Source organism: Notamacropus eugenii, chromosome 1 (assembly GCF_028372415.1).
Source record: "Notamacropus eugenii isolate mMacEug1 chromosome 1, mMacEug1.pri_v2, whole genome shotgun sequence".
Lineage (NCBI taxonomy): Eukaryota > Metazoa > Chordata > Mammalia > Diprotodontia > Macropodidae > Notamacropus > Notamacropus eugenii.
In genome coordinates, this window is record NC_092872.1 from 461,531,890 (window position 1) to 461,552,301 (window position 20,412).

At 45.1% G+C, this 20,412-nt stretch overlaps 1 protein-coding gene across 1 annotated transcript in view; it reads left to right on the plus strand.

The window, feature by feature from the left end:
• Positions 1 to 524: 524 nt before the first annotated feature.
• The window catches only part of GPT2 (glutamic--pyruvic transaminase 2), a 55,155-nt gene continuing 35,267 nt past the window's right edge, over positions 525 to 20,412 (plus strand). The window contains exons 1-4 of the mRNA XM_072632132.1: positions 525 to 649; positions 878 to 1,173; positions 13,006 to 13,095; positions 17,666 to 17,774. Coding sequence (XP_072488233.1) covers positions 913 to 1,173; positions 13,006 to 13,095; positions 17,666 to 17,774 — 460 coding nt within the window. The 5' untranslated portion in view covers positions 525 to 649; positions 878 to 912. The remainder of the gene's footprint in view (positions 650 to 877; positions 1,174 to 13,005; positions 13,096 to 17,665; positions 17,775 to 20,412) is intronic.

Genomic DNA, 20,412 nt, shown 5'->3' on the forward strand with positions numbered 1-20,412 from the left:
CCTCAGTGCACACGAGGGCACTGGGGCTCAGGCTGCTAGGCGCCGTCTCCACTGCTGTACGGGAGAGGATGATGAAATCCACCAAGAGACTGCAACAGATTCTGCACTGAGCATCCTAGCAGGTGTGCTGGCGAGGCGGGGAGTGGGGGCGGGGCAGAAGGTACACACAGCTGCCCTTTGGAGGGTGAGGGGAGGAGGGAAGCAAGCGCACATTCCTGCTGCTCCCCAGCTGCCCTTATTCTCTTTTTCCTTACCACCCGACCGAGAACTTGCCTGAAGCTCGGGAAGGCCAGCCTAGCTCCCTCCCTTGCCCCTCCAACCCCGCCGCCACCGGTTCAGCGCAAAGCATAACGGGAAATGTAGTTTTCCCGATCTCGCACCTGCGCTGCGAAGTCCGCTCCGCGAACTACAAATCCCAGGGAGTGGAGCGGCGTTTTAGAGCCGGCTCCCCGGCGGCTTCTCCCGGTAGGTGTGGGAAGCCGAGAGGCCGGTCTTGTGAGTGGCGGCTGCTGCGGGATCCGCGAACCCGGAGCCGGGAGCCCGACGCGGGTGATGCCGCTGCTGCCGCCGCCGCCGCTGCCGCCTGTATCCGGGCCAGCTTGAGGAGAGCGCGCCAGGATTAGGCGCGGGGAGGAGGAGGAGCAGACAGGCATGTGGCGCCCCGCGCCGCCTCCGTGGCCAGTCCCGGGTACCTGGGCTCCGCTGGTGCGGATCGGGCGCCCCGAGAGTGCCCCGGAGCCAGCGCTTGCAGATGACCCGCTCCCCTGCTGATGAAATAACCTCTCCGCTCGGCCTCGGGGGCGGGGGAGGCGGCTGCAGGGGGGCGGCGCCCGGGGGCGGGAGGGCGGTTTGCTGATCGAGCGTTTGTCTTTGCCAGGCTCCCGGGCTAGCGGGTAGACGAGCGCCGGAGGCATGCAGCGGGCGGCGGGGTTGGTGCTGGGGCTGCGTGCCGGCTGCTGCCCGCGCTCCCCGGGCTGGGGCCGGGGCCGGGGCCGGGGCTGGAGCAGCGCGGCCGCCGAGGCCTCGACCGTGCTGAAGCTGCGCCCGGAGAAGAACGGGCGCCAGCGGATCCTGACGCCCGAGTCCATGAACCCGCAGGTGAAGGCGGTGGAGTATGCGGTGCGGGGGCCCATCCTGCTCAAAGCGGGCGAGATCGAGCTGGAGCTACAGCGGGTGAGGGGGAGACGGGCACCGGGGAGGGGGCGGGACGCGGGCATCAGCCCAGCCCCCAGTGCTTGTTCGTGGACTGAAGTGAGGGGGAACAGGGCTGGAAGTGTGGGGCGCGGTGGGGGGGGGCGGTTAGAGAGATCCTCTATCCACCCAGTCCATTTTATAGAAGAAAAACTGAGGCCCAGAGAAAGGGCACAGAATCCTCCGAAGTGGCTGAGACCCACTAGAACCTTGGCCTTCTGGTTCCAAATCCTGGCTCGCCTGGGCTGAGTAGGAGTCTGAGAAATCCCATCAGTTTCTGGTGTCCGCCCTGAAGATCATTATTTAAGTGACCTCCAAGTGGCCCCTCCAGCCCATATTCTTTGTCATCCCTCCCTCTTAGGAGACCCTTGGGACAAGAGATGACTTTTTATCACTTTTCCTTCCCAGGAGGCGAGCTTACTTTGATTTGGACCTCTCCCTTCTGACTGCCCTACCCTTTTAGAGTTTGGAAGTTTGGGGGAGGCAATCAGGTCAATATAGGGAAAAAGCTAACCAATAATTAGAGCTGTTTAAAAGCAGAGTGAAAACAGTGAATTGATGGTCTTTTGCATGTCTTTATGCAGAAATGCTATGACTGTTGGGAATTATTGTGAAAAAAGGACCCCACTTGTTTAGAGGGGTTTGGCTAGGTGATCTTATGACCTGTGAGGTCCCTTCCACCTATTGAACTGTAATTCTATGAATCTGTTGGCGAAGGACTCCTTGCCCCCCACTGCATGATGTTGGGGGTAGTGGGGCTGAGAAAAGTGCGTTTAAATTCCCTCTTCCTTGTTTGAGCTGGTCATCTTTGGAGCTTCTGGGTTGTCTTCCAAGTTTTCAATGATGCTCCTCCCCTGCTCTCATGTTCTCTCTAGAGGATCTCTCTCTTCTGTGTTCTTGGTCCACTTAGGGTTGATGTCTCTGGCCTTGGTAAAATGAGCCCAGCAGCTTTGCATTTTACTTCATTTTTTTCTGTGACCAGGACAAGTTTGGGCTATACTGTTTGAGTTCACTGTGGTTGAAATCCAGAACAGTATCAAAAGCAGCACCGTGGTATAATGACTTTCTGTCTCTAGAGAACAATGCTAGTTAGAAGAAGTGAAGCAGGAAGACCAATGACTTTCTGTTCCTTTCCCTTCTGTTCCATACTCCTTATCCTAAATGTTCTCCTTGTTCTCCCTCTGAGATGTTAGCCCTCCAAGCCTCCATAGAAAGGTCTGTTCTCACTAGTCTGACCCAATTCTGTATTCTGGGCAAGGAACCCATTTCTGGGCAGTACTGGTCGGCCCCAACCCCACCTGCAATTAAGCAAAGATTAATGATGGTAATTCTGGTCAAGATGTGTCAGGACACTATTCTGCTGAGTCAAACTAACACAGCAACTGAAAGTACAAGTCTCATCCTTGAGGTGTCGTCATCATTGTCTCCTTCCAGACATTTAAACAGATCACTCCTGCTTTCTGCTAAGAATTGCTTCTATTTGTTTTTATTTCCTCAGCCAGGTGTATCCTTGGTGATTGGGAGGGTCAGAGAGGAAAATAAGTAATGTGGAAGGCCAGAGACAATCATCTTTGGCTCTTACATCCCAATAAACCAGATAGAACCATCATTTAATTTTTGTTGTTATTGGTGGATCCTATCTTTGCTAGATATGATTTCATGGGTGTGTAGGGCACTCCCAGTGTAGAAACTTCCTCCTTGAATTTGTCAACTTGAGAGTTGCTTAGGACACTGAGAGATTAAGTGATTTTTGGAAAGTCACATGGCTGGGCTTTTGGTCAAGGTAGGACTTGAATCCCAGTTTCCCTGACTTCAAGGCTGAACCTCTTCTATCTCCGTGGTACACTGGGCTAGTAATTAAGAGGACCAAGCTTTAGTTCTGGCTCTGCCAACAACAGACTGTCACGTTGTCTGTCGTCTTGTGCAACTCAACTTCTATGGGCTTCAGTTTCCTGGTATCACTTATTTATAACTAGAAGGGACCTCGGAGGCCATTTAGTCCAATATCTGCAGTTTACATACACAGAAGAAAACTGAGGTCCAAAAATATTTCAATATCATATTAGTGGTAAATAGGAAAGCCAGGATTTGAAACTAAGTTCCCTAATCCCAAATCTGGCATTCTTTCTACTGGATCATGATTTCTTAACTTCTAAAGTGAGGGGTTGAATGAGATGATCTCTAATCTCCTCTCACCAAATTTACATGAAATGCTTAATCTGTTTAAGGCAAATCGTCTTCTCCTTTCGTGAAGAATTTATGGACAAATATGCTATATCCTTTTACTGTAGTTTTTCCAATGTTTTAACCCTATCAGTCAGATTCTTCCTGATGTCCAGCTAGTCTTGCCCTGTTTTTCATTTAAACCCATTTCCTTCCATTCGGTCCTTTTATGAAATGGGTTATTGTTATCCTCATAAGAACTCTTCTTCAGTTCCTTAAAGACAGTAATAGCAATCACTGTCCTCTTGTCCAGGCTTTAACCTGTCTCTATAATCCCTATTTGCCATTATTTTAATAATTTTTGTTCTCTTTAGAGCCTACTTTAGTTTCTCTGAATCTGTTTCAAGATGTTATCAAAATCCACTGTTGTAATAAGGAGCTTCAGTTTCCTTAACAATGGCCCATTGGAGGCAAATCAATGATGCCGTATGACTAGCTTTCCATGGCAAGTCTCTCTGGCCTCAGTTTCTTCTTCTTTAAAATGAGTTCACATCAGTTTTAATGTCATGTATGTCATAGCTTAATCAATCTAGAGGTAGAAGAAAACTTTGAGGTCATCTAATCTAACCCCCTAATTTTATAAATGAGGAAGGTTAGCCAGAAGATTGAGTTGTCCAGAGTCCTACAGGGGACAGTAAGGCCTTGAACCTAAGTCCACTAATTCCAAATCCAGTATTCTTTTCACTGCATATCTGTGACTCTTCACCCGAGGATGTCCTAGGAACATTAAATGTTTTTACTAAACAGAGAACTTTGTACTTCTGCCCAGTTTGAGTTCCTTGCAAACATCTTACTGAGGACAGCTTCCCTGTTCTTTGAAACTTAACTTTGGCATCCAATTTGGACATGGATGGCTGATTCTCATTCTTTTCAGAAAGTAAGGGAGAGTAGAATTTGTCCAGAGGTGTTAGAGCCCTGAGACTCCATCCTGTCTGACTGTGATGAGAAGAAAATCCAGGCATTGAACTGGGTGGAGGTGAGAGTTTGGGGGAGGGAGAGAGAGAGAGAGAGTATATAAGGGAAAGAAGGAGGATGGGAGAGAAGTTAAATGATTGTGACATTTATTATGGGAGCTAATATCCTTCCTAACTACCTTGAGGGCAACTGTGCTGCTACTTTAGGCCAGGCCTCATCTCCTCCACCAGGACTGTTGGAAAAGATGCTTTAATAATTCTCACTACCAGTCTCCTCACTTACCACTCCCTCCAATTCATCTCCCATTAAAGTTGTCAAAGTAATTTTTCCAAGGCAGATAAAGAAAGCTTCTGACCATGTCACTCCTCTGCTCAAAGGCCTTTATTGGATCCTTATTGCCTATAGGAATAAAATTCAAACTCTCCAGTTTTTCTCAAGGCTCTCCACAGCCTATCTTCAATTTTCTATGATTATTTCATATCACTCCTCTCTACCCTCTCTATTTTCCAGCGAAACTGGCCTGTTATAGAATTGCCTATTTAAGGGTTGGAAGGGACTGTAGAATTTACCTTGTCTAGCCCTTACAATTTACATATGAGGAAACTAAGACCCCAAGTAATGAAGTGATTTCCCCAAAGTCACTCAAGTTGCAGAACTAGTATTTCAACTCAAGTCCTCTGACCACAAATCCAGCAGTCTTTCCACAGCACCATGGTGGTAATTTTTTTCAGCTATTACCCAAACTTGATGTTACATTTCTTCCTTTAACAAATTCTCATAAATTCCCCTCACCCTGCTCCAACAGTTATATGGTCTACCTCCTCATTTTCACCTCTTTTCTTCCTTCAAGGATCTGGTTTAGTTCTAAGTTTTCATGATCATTCCCCAGCCAGACCCTCAGTTGTCAGTACCCTCTCTTTTATCAAATTACCTTGCATTTAATTATCTGTTTTTCATTGAATATATTCTCTCTGTCCACCCCAATCTTTCCTCTCCTCTTCCCAAGAATGTAAATATCTTGAGAGCTAGGTTGCTTTTGTTTTAATGTATATACCTCTAGTACTTAGCTCAGTGTTTTATATCATAATGGGCATTCAGGAGATGTTTGTTGAATTTGAATTGAACAATGCTCTGCATTTAGTAGGTTCTCAGTAAATGTGGAAATGATTCCTACACTGACTCCCTGCTGCTCCCTGACATCTTTTACAGTCTTGAAGCATTTTCAGCTCTGACAGATGGATATTGGGAGCAGCATGTATAGTAATTGTTCTTGAACAGGAGTTTTAAAATACAAATATAATAAACACTTATGAAGCACTTTATGCAAAGTACTGTGCTAGACACTGTGGAAAATGCAGAATTTAGGTAAGACATTTCTGACCTGAGCATGGTAATTCACAGTCAGTAAACATTTGTTGAACTCTTACATCCTTCTATATCTATCTATCTATCTATCTATCTATCTATCTATCTATCTTTATAGATATGGATACATATCCATATCTATAGATATACACACCACCTTTCTGTATACCACCTTTCTGTGATGCTCCAGAGTATGCTATGAGAAGTGCATTAGAGAGTTACAAAACAAAGTGCTTTGTGAGAACTAAGGGAGAAGGCCCCCAACCTGAGCTTTTCTCCATCGTGCCTCATTTTTTTTGCTCAGTATTTTAGCCCATGTTGCTACAATGGCCCTTAAGACTAAGATTGGCACATGTTGATATGCCAGGTGGGAAGCAAAGAGGATTAAATGTTTTTGTGAGGTTTTCACCTCCTTTTTAATGCTTGAAATTTGTACCATCTGAAAAATAGAGACCAAATCTGGTTCTAGGCATTTAGTTTTGAAAGGGAAGTTGGAAGACCTGTTGGAGGCCTTTGCCAGTCCACCCTCTGCTATTTTCTACCCTCTATCTATTTTTTGTGCATTGTGTATGTACGTAGTCATTTACATATTGTTATTTTAGAATATGAGCTCCTTGAAGACTGCAGAACGGTGTCATTGACCTTCTGTGGATCCCTAGCGTTGAGCACATCACCTGGTAGTTGTTATTGAGTGCTTAATAAATCCTTGTTGACTGATTGACTAGTGTTTTTGCCATTAATTTTTGTGTAAAACTTGGACAGCTCACTTAATGTATGGGCCTTTATTTCTTCATCTGTAAAATGAGAATAGCAATACCTGCCTTCCGAACCTCCAAGTCATGGTTGGGAAGTTAACATGTTTTTAAAGAGGTCCTAAAAAGCACAAATCAGTATGGAAATGCAAAGAATCATTTACCTTCGTTAAATCTGGATTTTCCTTTTTTCTTGGAGCAATAAGTGTTGCTTGTTGGAGAGTTTGAGTTAAGGTATTACACATATCATGTCATTAATGCTGAAGATAGTGCTCTTCATCTTTTGCTCCCTAACCTTTTTCCTCTTCCCCCATTCAATCTTAAGCAAAGTGGGCTGACCCTGTGGGGCTCCTCAAAGGCTGCTGCTGATGCAGCAGTTTCTTGAAAACCCTGGCTGCTAGCTTCTTGATGCGATGGACATGTATATTTTCACTTCCTCTTGTCTCTCTCTCCCTGGCACCTCTGCCCTTAGTTAACCCTTCCTGCAGGCCCTCTTCTTTCCCTAAGTCTTAGCACTTCACTCATGAAATCTGAAAGGGGATATAACTAATAAGTGGACTAGTTCCCAGTTATATATAATGCTTTATAGTAGATAAAACATTTTCTCCATAGTAGTGCTGCTGGAAAGCTGGGTCACTGGTCTTTTTGACCAGTTCCTTCCCCTGCAATAACAGCTGTTACTTACAAAGCACTGTTCTCCCAACTTTATAAGATAGATAGTGCAGGTATCAGACCATTTTACAGAGAAGACTGAATTTCATAGTTTTGAACTGCTCCAGGTGATACAGCTAGTAAGTTTTGGAATCAGGACTCAAACCCAAGTTTTTTCTTTCCACAGTCTTAGCTTAGGTGCCCAGCCACTTCACATCTTTCCCATTAGCGTTGACAAAAGACTTCAGCAACTGGCCAGTTTGAGCACTCTTCCCTGGAGACAGGGAGCTGCTAGAGTTTAGTGTATACTAGGCAATTAGGCACTTGGAGCCCTGATCTATAATCTCTTCTTAATAACCTGGTCAGGCTATTTCTGGATTCTGGCTTCCTGAAGAAGGCTGGGTGGAGGACTTATATAATCCAAACTCTTGTTTCTTCCCCTTGATTTTGATTTAAGATGGTGAGCCTCCTTCCCCCTCCTTTTCTGGTGTCCTTCAGGGTCTTCTTTGTAGCCCTGAGCCTGACTGCCATTGCCTCTTTGTGATGAAACTTTCTTCTGGTGTCCTTTGGAAGCATTTGTTGGTAGGAGGTTCCCAGAGCCAGGGTTCTTGGGAGGGCGTGAGTTTGAGATTCTCCTTTGTAGTGATCCTTGGATTTCTGCAGGAGCCTCAGGTTAGCTTCTTGCATTCCCCGGTCTGTGATCTTTTTGGTCAGGAGCAATGGCCTTTGAACCAAGGCCTTTGCAGAAAGGATCCAGAGAGAGGAGCCAGAGGGTGAGTCCCCTCTTGTTGTGAATTCAGCCCCCCTCTTCTCCTGGGCAACCTGCCTTAATCCAAATGCTCTTTGAGCAGCCACAGCAGTGAAGGCTCAACATTTATTGTGCTCATTTTCTGTGTTGAGCACTCTGCTAATGTTGAGGTATTGTGGTGCTCGGTACCCCATAATACCAACATACTGGGTCCTGCCCAAATGAATTCCACTCAAGCCTTCTTTCAGCCGAAGGAAAACAAAGTTTATTAAAGATCTGCCATATTGAGTTGAATCTGAGCTAGATTGAATCTGAGCACCTTTATGCAGACAAGAAAGACTAGGAGGGGGATCTAGGATTGGCCAAGTAGTCTGGGGTGTGATGGGAGGAGGGATTCAGGGAGGATCTTGATGGGAGTGGTCTGTAGACTGGAGTAACCAGAGGTGGTACTCCAGGAAACTAGAGAGTGTGAGAAGTAGCTGAAGTCTACCTGGAAATAACAAACAATGGAGGGCTTGGCCAGGTTCTGGGTAACTGAGATTTGGCTGTAGTGATAATGAAAGGCTTATGACCTCAGGGGAACACCAGATCAAGTGGGAAGATTCAAGGAAGGTTCTAGGGGGCTCGCAGAGCCTACACCCCATCCCTAAGCCTTGGGGATATCAAGTCAATGAATGAAACCATCCATCCCTGACCTCTGGCAACTTAGATTCTGTTGGTGGAGACAATATGTACACCTATAAGCATACACAAAATATATATGAAATAAGTAATTAGAGGGAGGTAAAATTATCAGCTGGTAGGGGGTGGAAGTCAGGAAAGTCATGAGAGATACATTTGAGCTGAGCTTTAGAGGGATTTTGGGAGGTAGAGGCTAGTCATCTACCATCAGAGGAGCACATCCTAGGAGTTACTGACAGTCATTACAAAGCTACCAAGATGGCCAGTGGAATATTGAATGAAATGAGTAGTAGAAGGGCCAGAGGGGGAATAATGTATAACAGATCTGGAAAAGTAGTTTGGAGTTAAGTTGCAAAGAGCATTAAATCCCAAACAGGGGTTCATATTTGATCCTAGAGGTCATGGGGAGCCATGGGCATTTATTGACCAGGGTGACGCATAGTCAGACCTGACATCTCTGTGGAGAATGGATTGGAGAGGAGTAAGCCTGGAGCCATGCTCTGGTAGTGTAATAACAATAACAACACCTTGCCTCTGCCTAGCACTTAGCATTTGTGCAGTTAGCCCATTCAGGTCCATCCCCTTGGAGATGAAACATGTAGGGCAGAAATTATCATCCCTGTTTGACAGAAAGGGAACCTTAAGCATAGAGATGCTAGAAGATTCTTCCAAAATTGCATAGCTAGATAAATTCTTTTGTAAAAGATAAATTTGTATTGGGATCTTTTGGTTTGCATTGTCTAAATTCTTTTCTGAGACCACAGCCTGGGATCTCCTGGCTCCTAAGCCAAGACTTTTAGCTTTTCTACTTGCCCCGAAAAGTTGATTTTTTTTTTCCTTTTTTTTTTTAAAGAAGCAAAAAACTTAGAATTTTTTTTTTTAGGAAAGGGGAATTGGGGGTGGAAGGTAGAAATCAGTCTTCCTCAAGAACTCTGAAGTCTTTTGCTTGCTGGCTCTGCTGCGGGATTATCTTGGTGGGGCTATGAGAGAGAATTGGATATATGTGTCAAGCTCTCCATCCCTAACCCAATAGAGTATTAGTTAAGCAGAGGAAGGTTATGCTGGAGAGTGGGGTTGGGGTGGGGGTAGGGTAAGATTAGAGCTCTGAGGGATCCTCCCAGCCTGGTAAACATCTATGACCTCACTTACTCTAAGTTGCTGAAGGGGAGGGCTGGTGAGTGCTGTGGATGGATTTCGACCAGGTCCCCAATGCTGAGCATGGGGCATTGGAGAAAGGTAATTGTCTCCCAAATATCTGGGGTAAGATGTATGTAATTAGGGGTTGTAATCTACTCTTAAGAACTTGGTCTTCATGTACCAGCATAGGGAGACACAAGTATTTGGGGGAAAGGGGTATGCCAATAGATTGTTCCTCCCCACGCTGCCAGATCCCTGGGGTTTTAGCGGGGGAAACATCCCTTCCCTTGTTGGGAAACCAAAGTTTGTATTTGCATCTCTGTGCCTTGGCCCTCCCTCAGTATTTGGACAGCCTGGTGTACCCCTTTCCCTTCTCCCCCAATACACTCAAAAGGACTCAGATAGCCATTTAAAAGGAACTAACCCTGCTTTGGTGGGGGTGATGTTGGGGGAGGGGCCTGTGGCTGACTTCCCTGCTCCTAAAACCATCTATCATTGGGCTGTCTCAGGGACACACAGAAAAGAGAAATTCAACATTCCCAAGCCCCCTACAAAGCAAGCTTTGAATTCATTGGGTAAAACAGAGAGTGAAGAAGTTGGCCAGGGAAAAGGGGGTTGGGGGGTCGGGGGAGGTTGTTCCCAAGTGTTATTCTTACGCAGGATAATGGGCCTGCAGTGCAGTTCTACAGCTGTGTTTTGGTTGCTTGCTGTCATGCCAGTGACAGGTTTGCTTCCTTCCAGCGAATATATTAATTTGGAGCCATGGAAATTTCATTCAGTTGGTCATGCCTGGGGAGCCCATGGGAGTGGGCCAGGCTGACAGAGGGATCTTTGTGCCAGCAAGCCAGGCTGGTTTCCAAGGTGCTATGGGACTGTGGGCTTAGGCTGCTTTCTCAGGGCCAGTCCCTTGACCACATAGTCCTGGAACATGTTCCCTGGGGAGTCTGCTGGTTTGTCCTCTCACCAGTGTATCACCCTCACTTTTTTCCCCCGCCCCTTTCTCTTAGCATCTAAGTCTTGTTCCTAAACATCTCCATGAGACTGGACTCAATTCCCATGTGTTTGGCTCTCTCCCAAGGTTGCCACCCTTCCCCCACCTCCCCTCAGGCTGGGCTTGGGACGAGGGAGACGTGGCCTGGATTATTAGGCAACCCTCCTGCCAATCTCTCTTGCTGGAGATGTAAGCCTGGAAGTCAGTGTTGAACACATAGATCTCATAGTTATCTCAGAGCACAGAGATAGTCACTGAGAAGACCTCCTTTATCCAGCAGTAGACCATAGAAATAAGAGCTGCAAAAGACCTTATGGACTGTCTACTTCAGACCTTTCATTTTACATATGAGAAAACCAATAAGTGACTTGCTCAAGGTAGCTAGGTAGTAAGTAACAGCTGGAATTTGAACCTTTAGGTCTTTGACTCCTAAGGCCAGTGCTCTTCTCACCATATCAATGCACCTTGATGCTGTCTTATCTCCTCTGATAAGAGACTGCCTTAAGTTGACTTGTACTCTACACAGTATTAATAATGGTGTGCATATCTTTCTTAATAGAAGGAAGGGATTTGTCAGAGTTAATAACTGACTTGAGTTCCAGTTCTGCTTTTGATATGCAGTTATCCCTTTCACATCGTGACTTTCCTCATTCAGGTTTTGATATATTACATCAAGGATGGGCATAAAAAATTAAATGGGAAATTTTCTGGAGTTTTGTGGAAGCTGCAAATGGCGCATGAAGACCAGTAGGTGACACAGAAAAAGTTTAGAAACTCAGAAATGCATAAAATATATATATATATATATATATATATATATATATATATATATATATAAAATAGCAACATATTTTATCTTTTAATACCAAAATAATTCAAACTTCTGTGGTATGAAGAGAGGACCAAAATATTTTATGAGGATTTTCTGTGGGGGCTATGTCCCTAACCCCCCTTGAGGTGGAAGGGGTATATATGTACACTGTTTGTGTAACCCGAGGCTTGAGCTGGAATCAGAAGCTTTGAATAAAATCTTTTTCCCCCCTCCCCTTATGCATCTTCACTTTGGCATTTCAAGAGACTTTTTCTACCTGATGCCCCCTTCCTTTTTCAATAACCCTCACCCCACCGTGACCACTCTTCCATGGCAGTGGAGGATTTGCATCCATTTTCCTTTAGCCAAGTTGTGAACAGAAACTTCCAATCTTGGTGTTCTCTATGGGGCCTGTGTAGTTACATCTACCTTGGCGGGGGGGTAGGGCGGGGGGGGTGGGGTGGGGGTGTATAGTCTGAGGAATCCCAGCTATTTGTGCAAGAGGCAAAGATGAAGCTGCCTTCACTGATAGAGACTTCCAATGAGAGCACATGTCTCCAGAGGGCATGTATGACCTGATCCTCCTCTATTCCCTGTGTGTTCCCTCCTAACTCTTCTTTTCAGTGAGAGTGATTGATTTCTCTGGGGAAGAGTCAGAAACCTTAGAAACTTTCAAACCAAGTATACTTTCGTTGCTTCTGGATGCTCTGAGAAGTGATTATAACCCCTACCCAAAAAAAGAGCTATTATTGTAACCTTTCAGGAATATGGGTCTCTTGTGAGAATGCTATTCAGCATTGGTCTTTCTAACAGAGCCCTAGGTATCCATCATTTGGGGAACAGCTAAACAAGTTGTGGTATATAAATGTGATATAACACCATTTTGCTAGAATAAACGATGAAGGGGGTTGGTTTCAGAGAAACTTGGGAAGATTTATTTGAATAGATGCAGAATGGTGTAAACTGAACCAGAAGAAATTTGTGCAATGACAACAATATGGTAAAGACAAACGATTTTGAAGGAATTAGGAATGCTGATCAGCATGTTGACCATCCACAATTCAAGAGGACTAGTGATAAAACGAGCTATCCCTGTTGGAGAGGTAAAGAGCTCAGAGTACAGAATGAGACTTTCTTGGATGTGATCAATGCAGAAATTAGTTTTGCTTAACTATACATGTTAGTAACAGGGGTCTTGTTTTTCTTTCCTTCTCAGTAAGGGGAGGGGCTTAGAGCAGGAGGGAGAAATAAATATTGGGGGAAAATAAAATTTTCCTTAAAATTTGAGCTCTCCCTACCTGTAGGATCATAGATGTAGAGATGGAAGGGACCTTAGAAGCTGCCTAGTTCAACTTCTTCATTTTACAGGTGAGGACTGAGGTCCAGGGAAGGTTAAGTATTTTGCCAAAGGTCACACAGATATTAAGCTTTGGTTGGGATTTGGACCCAGGACTTCTAACTCCAGTCATCTTTCTTTCTGTTGTAAAACACTGCCTCCTTCCTAGAAGTAACCACTCAGTACATTGTATTCTCTCCTTAGGGTATCAAAAAGCCTTTCACAGAAGTCATAAAAGCCAACATTGGTGATGCCCATGCGATGGGCCAGCGGCCAATCACCTTCCTCCGACAGGTAAGGGTTTGGGCAGAAGATTTTTCTGATGGGATAAGAGAAGAGTAGTGTTGTCTAGTTTACAGGGGGGTTGGGCTTGTGGGAAAACAAAAACCAACATCTCTGCCATGCAATGTAGTCTGTGACCACCCAACTCTTTTCTTCCTGGGAAGCAGCAGGCTCCAGTTGCTATGATAGATGTGCTTTTGAACTTGTTTGCATCATCTGCCTCATGGGAACCTTTCTCTCCCAGTTTCCAATGTTCTTCTCTTACTCTAACCTCCATTTCCTTCCCCATGCTCACCACCTACTGCTGATGGCTTTGCTGTCTTTTCAAGCAGGGACACAGTCTCACTGTTGCTGGAATCATTTGCTAAAATTTGCAGTAGTTCCCCCTAAGGCCCAAGGACATAGCAGATCTCTAGATGAGATTTCATGGAAATATGATGCTTTTAGGGCTTGATTGTTTTAGACTGGAGGAGACTTAAGATCATAGATCTAGAGCTGAGAGGGATATTAGAAATCTTGTCACATCACCCCTCTCATTTGACAGTTCCATTCGAGGCTAGGTGACTTGCTGAAGGTCACACACATAAGTGGCAGTCAGAATTTGATCCCAGGTCCTCTGCATCCAAAGTCATTACTCTTTCCACTGTACCACTCTTGTTTCCCTTGCTGTGGTGGCAGCAGTGGTACAGGCATAAATATAGACTTCAAGTATTTAAAAGACTCTCAGCAGAAGAGGGCTTAGACCAGGAGTGGGGAACCTGCAGCCTCACAGTCTGTATCAGCAAGGACCCCAGCATACACAGGAGGGCCTCCTGTATAGGTTCTTAGATCTGCTTTTCTAAAAGGAAAGGCAACTTTGGAGGGGTTAATGATCCACTTTAATCAAGCACATGTATCATTCACTTAGTTCAGGGGAAAAAGTCAGCACCATGAACTTCAGAGAAAATATAAACAGAAATTACAAACAGAAAGACCAATAGACAGGGCTTCCAACTGTCTGACCATAGATTTTATATATATATATATACATACATACATATATATATATATATATATATATATATATATATATATATATCATCACCAGAGAGAGAAGCACCAACATATGAGTTTTCAAAGCCGAGGAGCTTGTTAGCTGCTACCCAGAGTCTCGCTGGCATACCACCCTTCTTCCAAAAAATAAGCCCCAAAGTAAAACCTCACCTCAGAGTACATATAGACTTTTAAGAGCTGGAGGACATGACCCCCATGACCCTGTGCCTCATTAGAAATTAACAGAAGGTATCTGAGACCTATTAATGGTGGGGAAAAATCTTTAACTCCTCCCCTCACCCACCATTAACTTTACATTAACATTACGCGGCCACATGTGGCCCTCTAGGTCCTCAGGTGTGGCCCTTTGACTGAATCTAAGCTTCACAGAACAAATCCCCTTAATAAAAGGATTTGTTCTGTAAAACTTGGACTCGGTCAAAAAGCTCATACCCAGGGACTTAGAAAGCCACATGTGGCCTTGAGTCTGAAGGTTCCCCATCTCTGGATTAGATTTTTCTGTCTGTCTTGGTACTAAAGGGTAGAAACCTGGAAGTTGCAAAAAGGCAGATTTAAACTCAATGTGAGAAAAACTTGGCAACAATTAGATCTGTCCAAAAGTGGAATCTGCTGCCTCAAGAAGTAATTAGTTGTCTCTCACCAGAGGCCTGGATGCCTACTTCCCAGGGGTCTTGTAAAGAAGATTCCTCTCTGAGTACAGGTAGCACCAGAAAACCCCTGAGGTTCCATCTACCTCTCAGATTTGGAGATATAGGGATGGGATCTGACATTTCCAGGGATTCCTGTGGAGTGCCTGAGAGTTCATGTTCAGCACTACCAAGTTACTGGGAAGAGGGGACAGGAAGGTGAGAGTCATGGGAGGAAAGGTGATCCAGGGGTCATGTGGAGGCAGTAACTATAATCCTGGGGGGACAGATGCAGAGATAGACACAGAGCTCCAGAAGTCTCTGAGGAGGTGGGAGTTAAGACTAGTCTCTTTGTAGTTCTGCAAGCAGCCATGCACATAATCAGAACACCACGTGGGCTTAAAGTGCAAGAGGAAGAACGGTCTGGAGGCAGTAAATGGGGATGAGGATTGCTTTGTTTTAAACATTCTCTCTGAAGGAGCTCTCTATCCAGCGCTCCATGAGGCCCTGCTGGGTTCTGCTGCTGGGAGGGATTATCTGTCTGAATACACCTGGTCTGAGCAGGATCCGGAGGAGTCCCCAGGGAGCCCTCAGTACTCACTGGGAATCTTTTTCATTCTGCCCTATAAAATACCAGCAGAAAGGTGGCCCAAGACCTGTTTTTGTTTAAAATAACAGCATAGTCACTATTTTTTTTTTTTATGGACAGTTCATGAGACCAAGACAGCCTTGTAAACAAGCATAGAAAATTGACCTGCCCCCACATGCCCTTTTTTCTGCCGCCTGCCTGGCTTCCCCCACAGAGGGAGTCTTGGCATTGGGAACAAATGACTTCACTGTTCTGTTCCTCCTCACTGGGCAGCCACTGTTTCCCTCACCCTAGGCTGGTAGGTGAGTGACTAGCTTGGGCATGAGCTAACAGCAGCAGCAGCAGTAATAATACCTTTCTGTAGCACTTCAAGGTTTACAAAATGCTTTTTCCTACAGTCTTGTGAGATGAATTGTACAAATGTCATTGTTGTCCCTGTTGAGAGGAAATGATGACTCAGACAAAGCAAGTCCCCCACGATCACTTGGGGAGTGTTAGAACTATGATTTGAACCTGGGTTTCCTGAGTCTATCCCTTTGTCTGCAGCATCACAGAGGGTATACGTGTTATAAGAGAAGAAAGGTTTTTTGTCCTGAAAATGGGAGCTTGACTCTGAAGACTCCCAATCAGATGTTGCCCAGTCATGCTGTATCCTCTGTGGGAGTGGATAAGGATGGCCCAGAGAGGAAAAGCCACTGAGGGACAGAGAAACTCTTGTCTCTATACCCTCTTCCCCACATACCTTAGCACTCTATTCTGCTGACCTTTTCAAACAGGGACTGGCCTCACTTTTGCTGGGGCAAGCTGCTGAAATCAGAAAAGTCCCTGATCTGAGTCCCAGGGCATGGCAAATCATTAAATAAGATTTCTTGGAAGAAACAGACAAACAAAGTGGGGGCCAGGGAGGGTGAGGATGGGGAAGTACAGGGTGGAAAAAAAAGTCAAAGGGCTCATTAAGTGGACTGGAATTTAACTTGAAGGGATTTGAAATGGTTCTACCCAGTGTACCCAGGAGCCCAGAAGGCTGCAGGCCACAGATTGGTCTTGTTTCAGCTTTTTTCATCCAGCAGCTCATTGCTGAATACTCTCCTTCTGGCTGTGTGTCCTCCAACTTGGAAAACTGTGGTTAGGAGGAGAGTGAGAGTGAGCAGGACCAGAGGAAGAGGGGTCTTCCATTATGAAGACAGATAGGACACATCTACTGTGGCCCCCACTCCCCCATGTCAGTTAGCTTTGGTCCACCTCCATCCAGTGCTTTATGCTCTTTGTTTGAGTGCCCATCGTATGACTTTTGAGTTCACCCTGCATGGAAATGTGCAGTTTGAGCCCCTAGCTCAGGTTGTGTTTTTAACCTGAGATCTGTGAACTACTTTTAAAAATAGGAAATATTTAACTGTTATACATTTGTGTATTATATAATTTATATTTAGCCATTTAACTTTCATATATTTATATTATAGAAATAAAATAAAAACAATTATAAATATTTTATATTTATGATATATTTAAGTATTTTAATACAATAAGTTTCACGTATAAGCCTGAGTATTTTATTTAAAAGCATTATTCTGAGAAAGGCTCCCTAAGCTTCACCAGATTGTCCAAGAGGTCCATGACACAAGAACAAGTTAAAAACTCCTTAACCCTTTGCCCCTTTGCCCCTTCCCTTTTTCTCCACAGGAAACTCCATGAATGGTTTCTCAGCTCCCCTCTTAGAGCCCATTAGAGCCAAGGCCTAGGCCGTTCGGACAGTGCCATGGAGCTCAGTGGCTGTCTGCATTTCCCTTTTTCTCATTCCTCCTCTGCCAAAAGTATGAGATGAAATAGAAGGAGAACATGGAACTTAGGGTCAGGAGGTGTGGGTTCAGATCCTGGCTCTGAGCTTATTTAGCTGTGCAGCTGTTGGCAGATCACTTAACTGCTCCAAGCCTGTTTCTTCATCACTAAAAATGGATAATAATCCCTGCACTGCCTATCTCCAAGTTGGGAGAAAAATCTGTAAACCTTAAAATGCTATAGAAATGTTGATTAGCCTCCCCTCCAGCTGGGCTTTAGCAGACCTTCCCAGGGAGAGGTGAGCTGCTGTAATCTCTGGTAAAGATCTCAGGTGTATGTGTACATGCATGTGTGTGCATACGTGTATGTGTGTGCGCATACGTGTGTGTGTATGTGTGTGCGTACATGTACGTGTATGTGTGCGTGTTCAGTTATCCCTCCCTCTATAGTTTGTCTCTTGGGACTTAATGAGATCACATGTCAAGGAGTAAAGTTGAGGTTCTGGGACAGAGACCCATGCACATTTCTCCCCTTCTAGGTGGTGGCTCTTTGCACATATCCAAACCTGTTGGACAGCCCTAGCTTCCCAGAGGATGCCAAGAACCGAGCCAGGAGGATCTTAAAGGCGTGTGGGGGGAACAGCCTGGGTGAGCCCTTAAAAGGGATGTGTCTGAGATGGGGGGGCAGGCTGGGGAGGGGTTATTTGTGTGTGTCATATTGGAGGGGATAAAAGGCTGCAGGCTAAATTGGGCACGTTAATGACTAACATAACAAATCCTGGGTAATGTTCCCAGAGGAGGAAAGCTGATTCCTACATCCTTGGTTATGCTTAGGTTAACTTTCTGTATTCAAAGATAATTGTTTTAAGTAACGTCTTCCTTAGGTTTCAAAGGGTAGTTGACAGACAAAAGTTTTGTTTCATAAAGCTTGGGTTTTACCACCTGGCAGATCCTGTAAATAGCTTTCATAGATATTTAGCTATTAGCTTTGGATACTGTAACTTTACACACACACACACACACACACACACACACACACACACACAAAACCGCACACACACGCACGCACACACACCCCCCCCCCCCCCTCTCCTTTTGTCCTTTTCCGTCTTCCTTTTTAGGACTGAGTATATCTTGAACCTCACTTAGATTTTCCATTTCACTGTGTTTGAGGTTCCTCCCATCCCAGGGCCACTCATGACCTGCTTTCTGCTGCATCCTTGTTGAGAAAGTCAGTCTGCAGGAGGGCCTGGGAATTCTATATACCACAAGCAGAGGGCCGGGAATCTGGCCCCCTTGAGCTGCTGGAGTGAAAATGACACTCTCTTTCCCCTTTCCCTAGTGGGAAACAAAGTGAATAATCAGCCAGCTCTTCATTGGAGGTTGATGTCCAGCCCCAGAGGTCTTGGGAATTCATTGTGTTCCCTTTTTTTTTCTTGCTCCTCTCCCCTTGCTTGCTCAGAGGTGCCCCTCTTAGTGAAGGACCCTGCAGATATGTGTGAAACCAAAGCCTACCCTATCCCCTCTGCGCTGGTGTTTTCCAACTGCCTTTTTAGAGTAGGGTAGAAGCAGCAGGGAAATGGAGCCCCGAATCCAGTTGTTTCTCCACAAGCATGATATCAACCAGGACATCCAGAAGACAGAGCTTTCTTGTCCAAATATGAGGTGCAGTCCCTCTGCCTTTTCCTTCTTCTCATTACCTTTTATTACCAGCTCCTCTATTTGCCCTCTGACCCTCAGGCTGGCTGGGTCTTGTCGTTCACATTCATTGTCTTTCAAGAAGTAGCCCGGTCTTTGTGTTTTCTCTCATTCCCCTAACCCCTTCTGCAATGTCCTGACCTTGAATGCTGAGATCCAGACCACAGGCAGGAGGAAAACTAATTCAAGGCCCTAGGTCGTGGAAAAACTGTGCCTTCTCTTTTTTAGTATCCTGCAGGCTGCCCTGACTACAAAGGAACTTGGTGAAGGCCAAGTTACCCTGTGGGTCAGAACTCCCTAGAGGGCCTCTGTGGAACTCCAGCAGTGCTTCTTGGAGTTCCCTTGAAATGTCCAAAGATGTACAAGATGTTTGTTTGTTTGTTTTCTTTCTTACAGATGTGTGTTCTGGGTCTGCAGAGTGGTAACTCTGTGCAGAGATATTTTCCCCAAATAGGAACACATCTGTACTCCCTTTCTGCCTACTCTTCCATCTGTCACAGCATGTCTTTTTACCACTTAAGGTTTTCTTGCAAGAGAAACAGAAGTTTGTCCTTATTTATAGAATTTAGTGACATATTCCTCTGCCCTTCCTCATTTTATAGATAAGGATCTCAAGAACCCCAAGAGAGTCACTGATCAGCCCAAGGTAGTAAGTAACAGAGGCTAGATTTGAACTAGGGTCTTCTGGCTACAAACCTGTCCACTCCATGATGCACACACCAAGGGCTTGTTGTGTAAAGAGCACTGTGGTAGGTGACAAGGAGATACAACGCAAAGCTAAGATGCAGTGCTTGCCCTTACAGAGTTCACCATCTATTAGAGAGAAGAAGAAAAATACCCTGGCAACTGGAATACCTACTTGTAGATGATCAGTGCCAATGTTTGGTGAGAGCCAGAAAGACAGGGTTATTCCAGGCATGGAAACAGAGTATAAAGCAAAGCCTCAGAAACTGAGCAGTACAAGGAATCTTCAGAGAAAAGGAGGCCAGTTTGGCTGGAGCGTGATGGCTGATAAGACTAGGAAGGTAAAGTTAGGGTATCACTATGTTTGTCATGGGCCTTGAATGCCTAGTTAAGGAGTTTGAACAGTAGGCAGCCTGGAACCATTGCAGGGTTTTGAGTAGAGGAGTGACATGACACATTTGGAATACTATTAAAGCATGAATTAGAGGAGAGAAAGGGCAGCTAGGTGGTGCAGTGGATAGAGCTCTGGGCTTGGGGTCAGAAAGCCTTTTCCTCCTGAGTTCAAATCCAGCCTCAGACAGCTATGTGATCATGGGCGAGTCACTTAGCCCTATTTGCCTCAGTTTCTTCATCTATAAAATGAACTGGAGAAGTAAATGGCAAACCATTCTAGTATCTTTGCCAAGAAAACCCCAAATGGGGTCACAGAGTCAGATAGGACTGAAAAGATTGGGCAACAGAGAGTAGAGGTAGGAAGACCTCATAAAAGACTATTGCAAGAGTCCAGATTAAATGTTTCACTGAGCCATACTTGTTAGAAGAAAGTGATTCTGCTCAGTGGCTGAACTCCAGCTTTTGAAGTGACTTTTTGCAGATCTATACCAGCCAACTAGGTTAGAGGGAA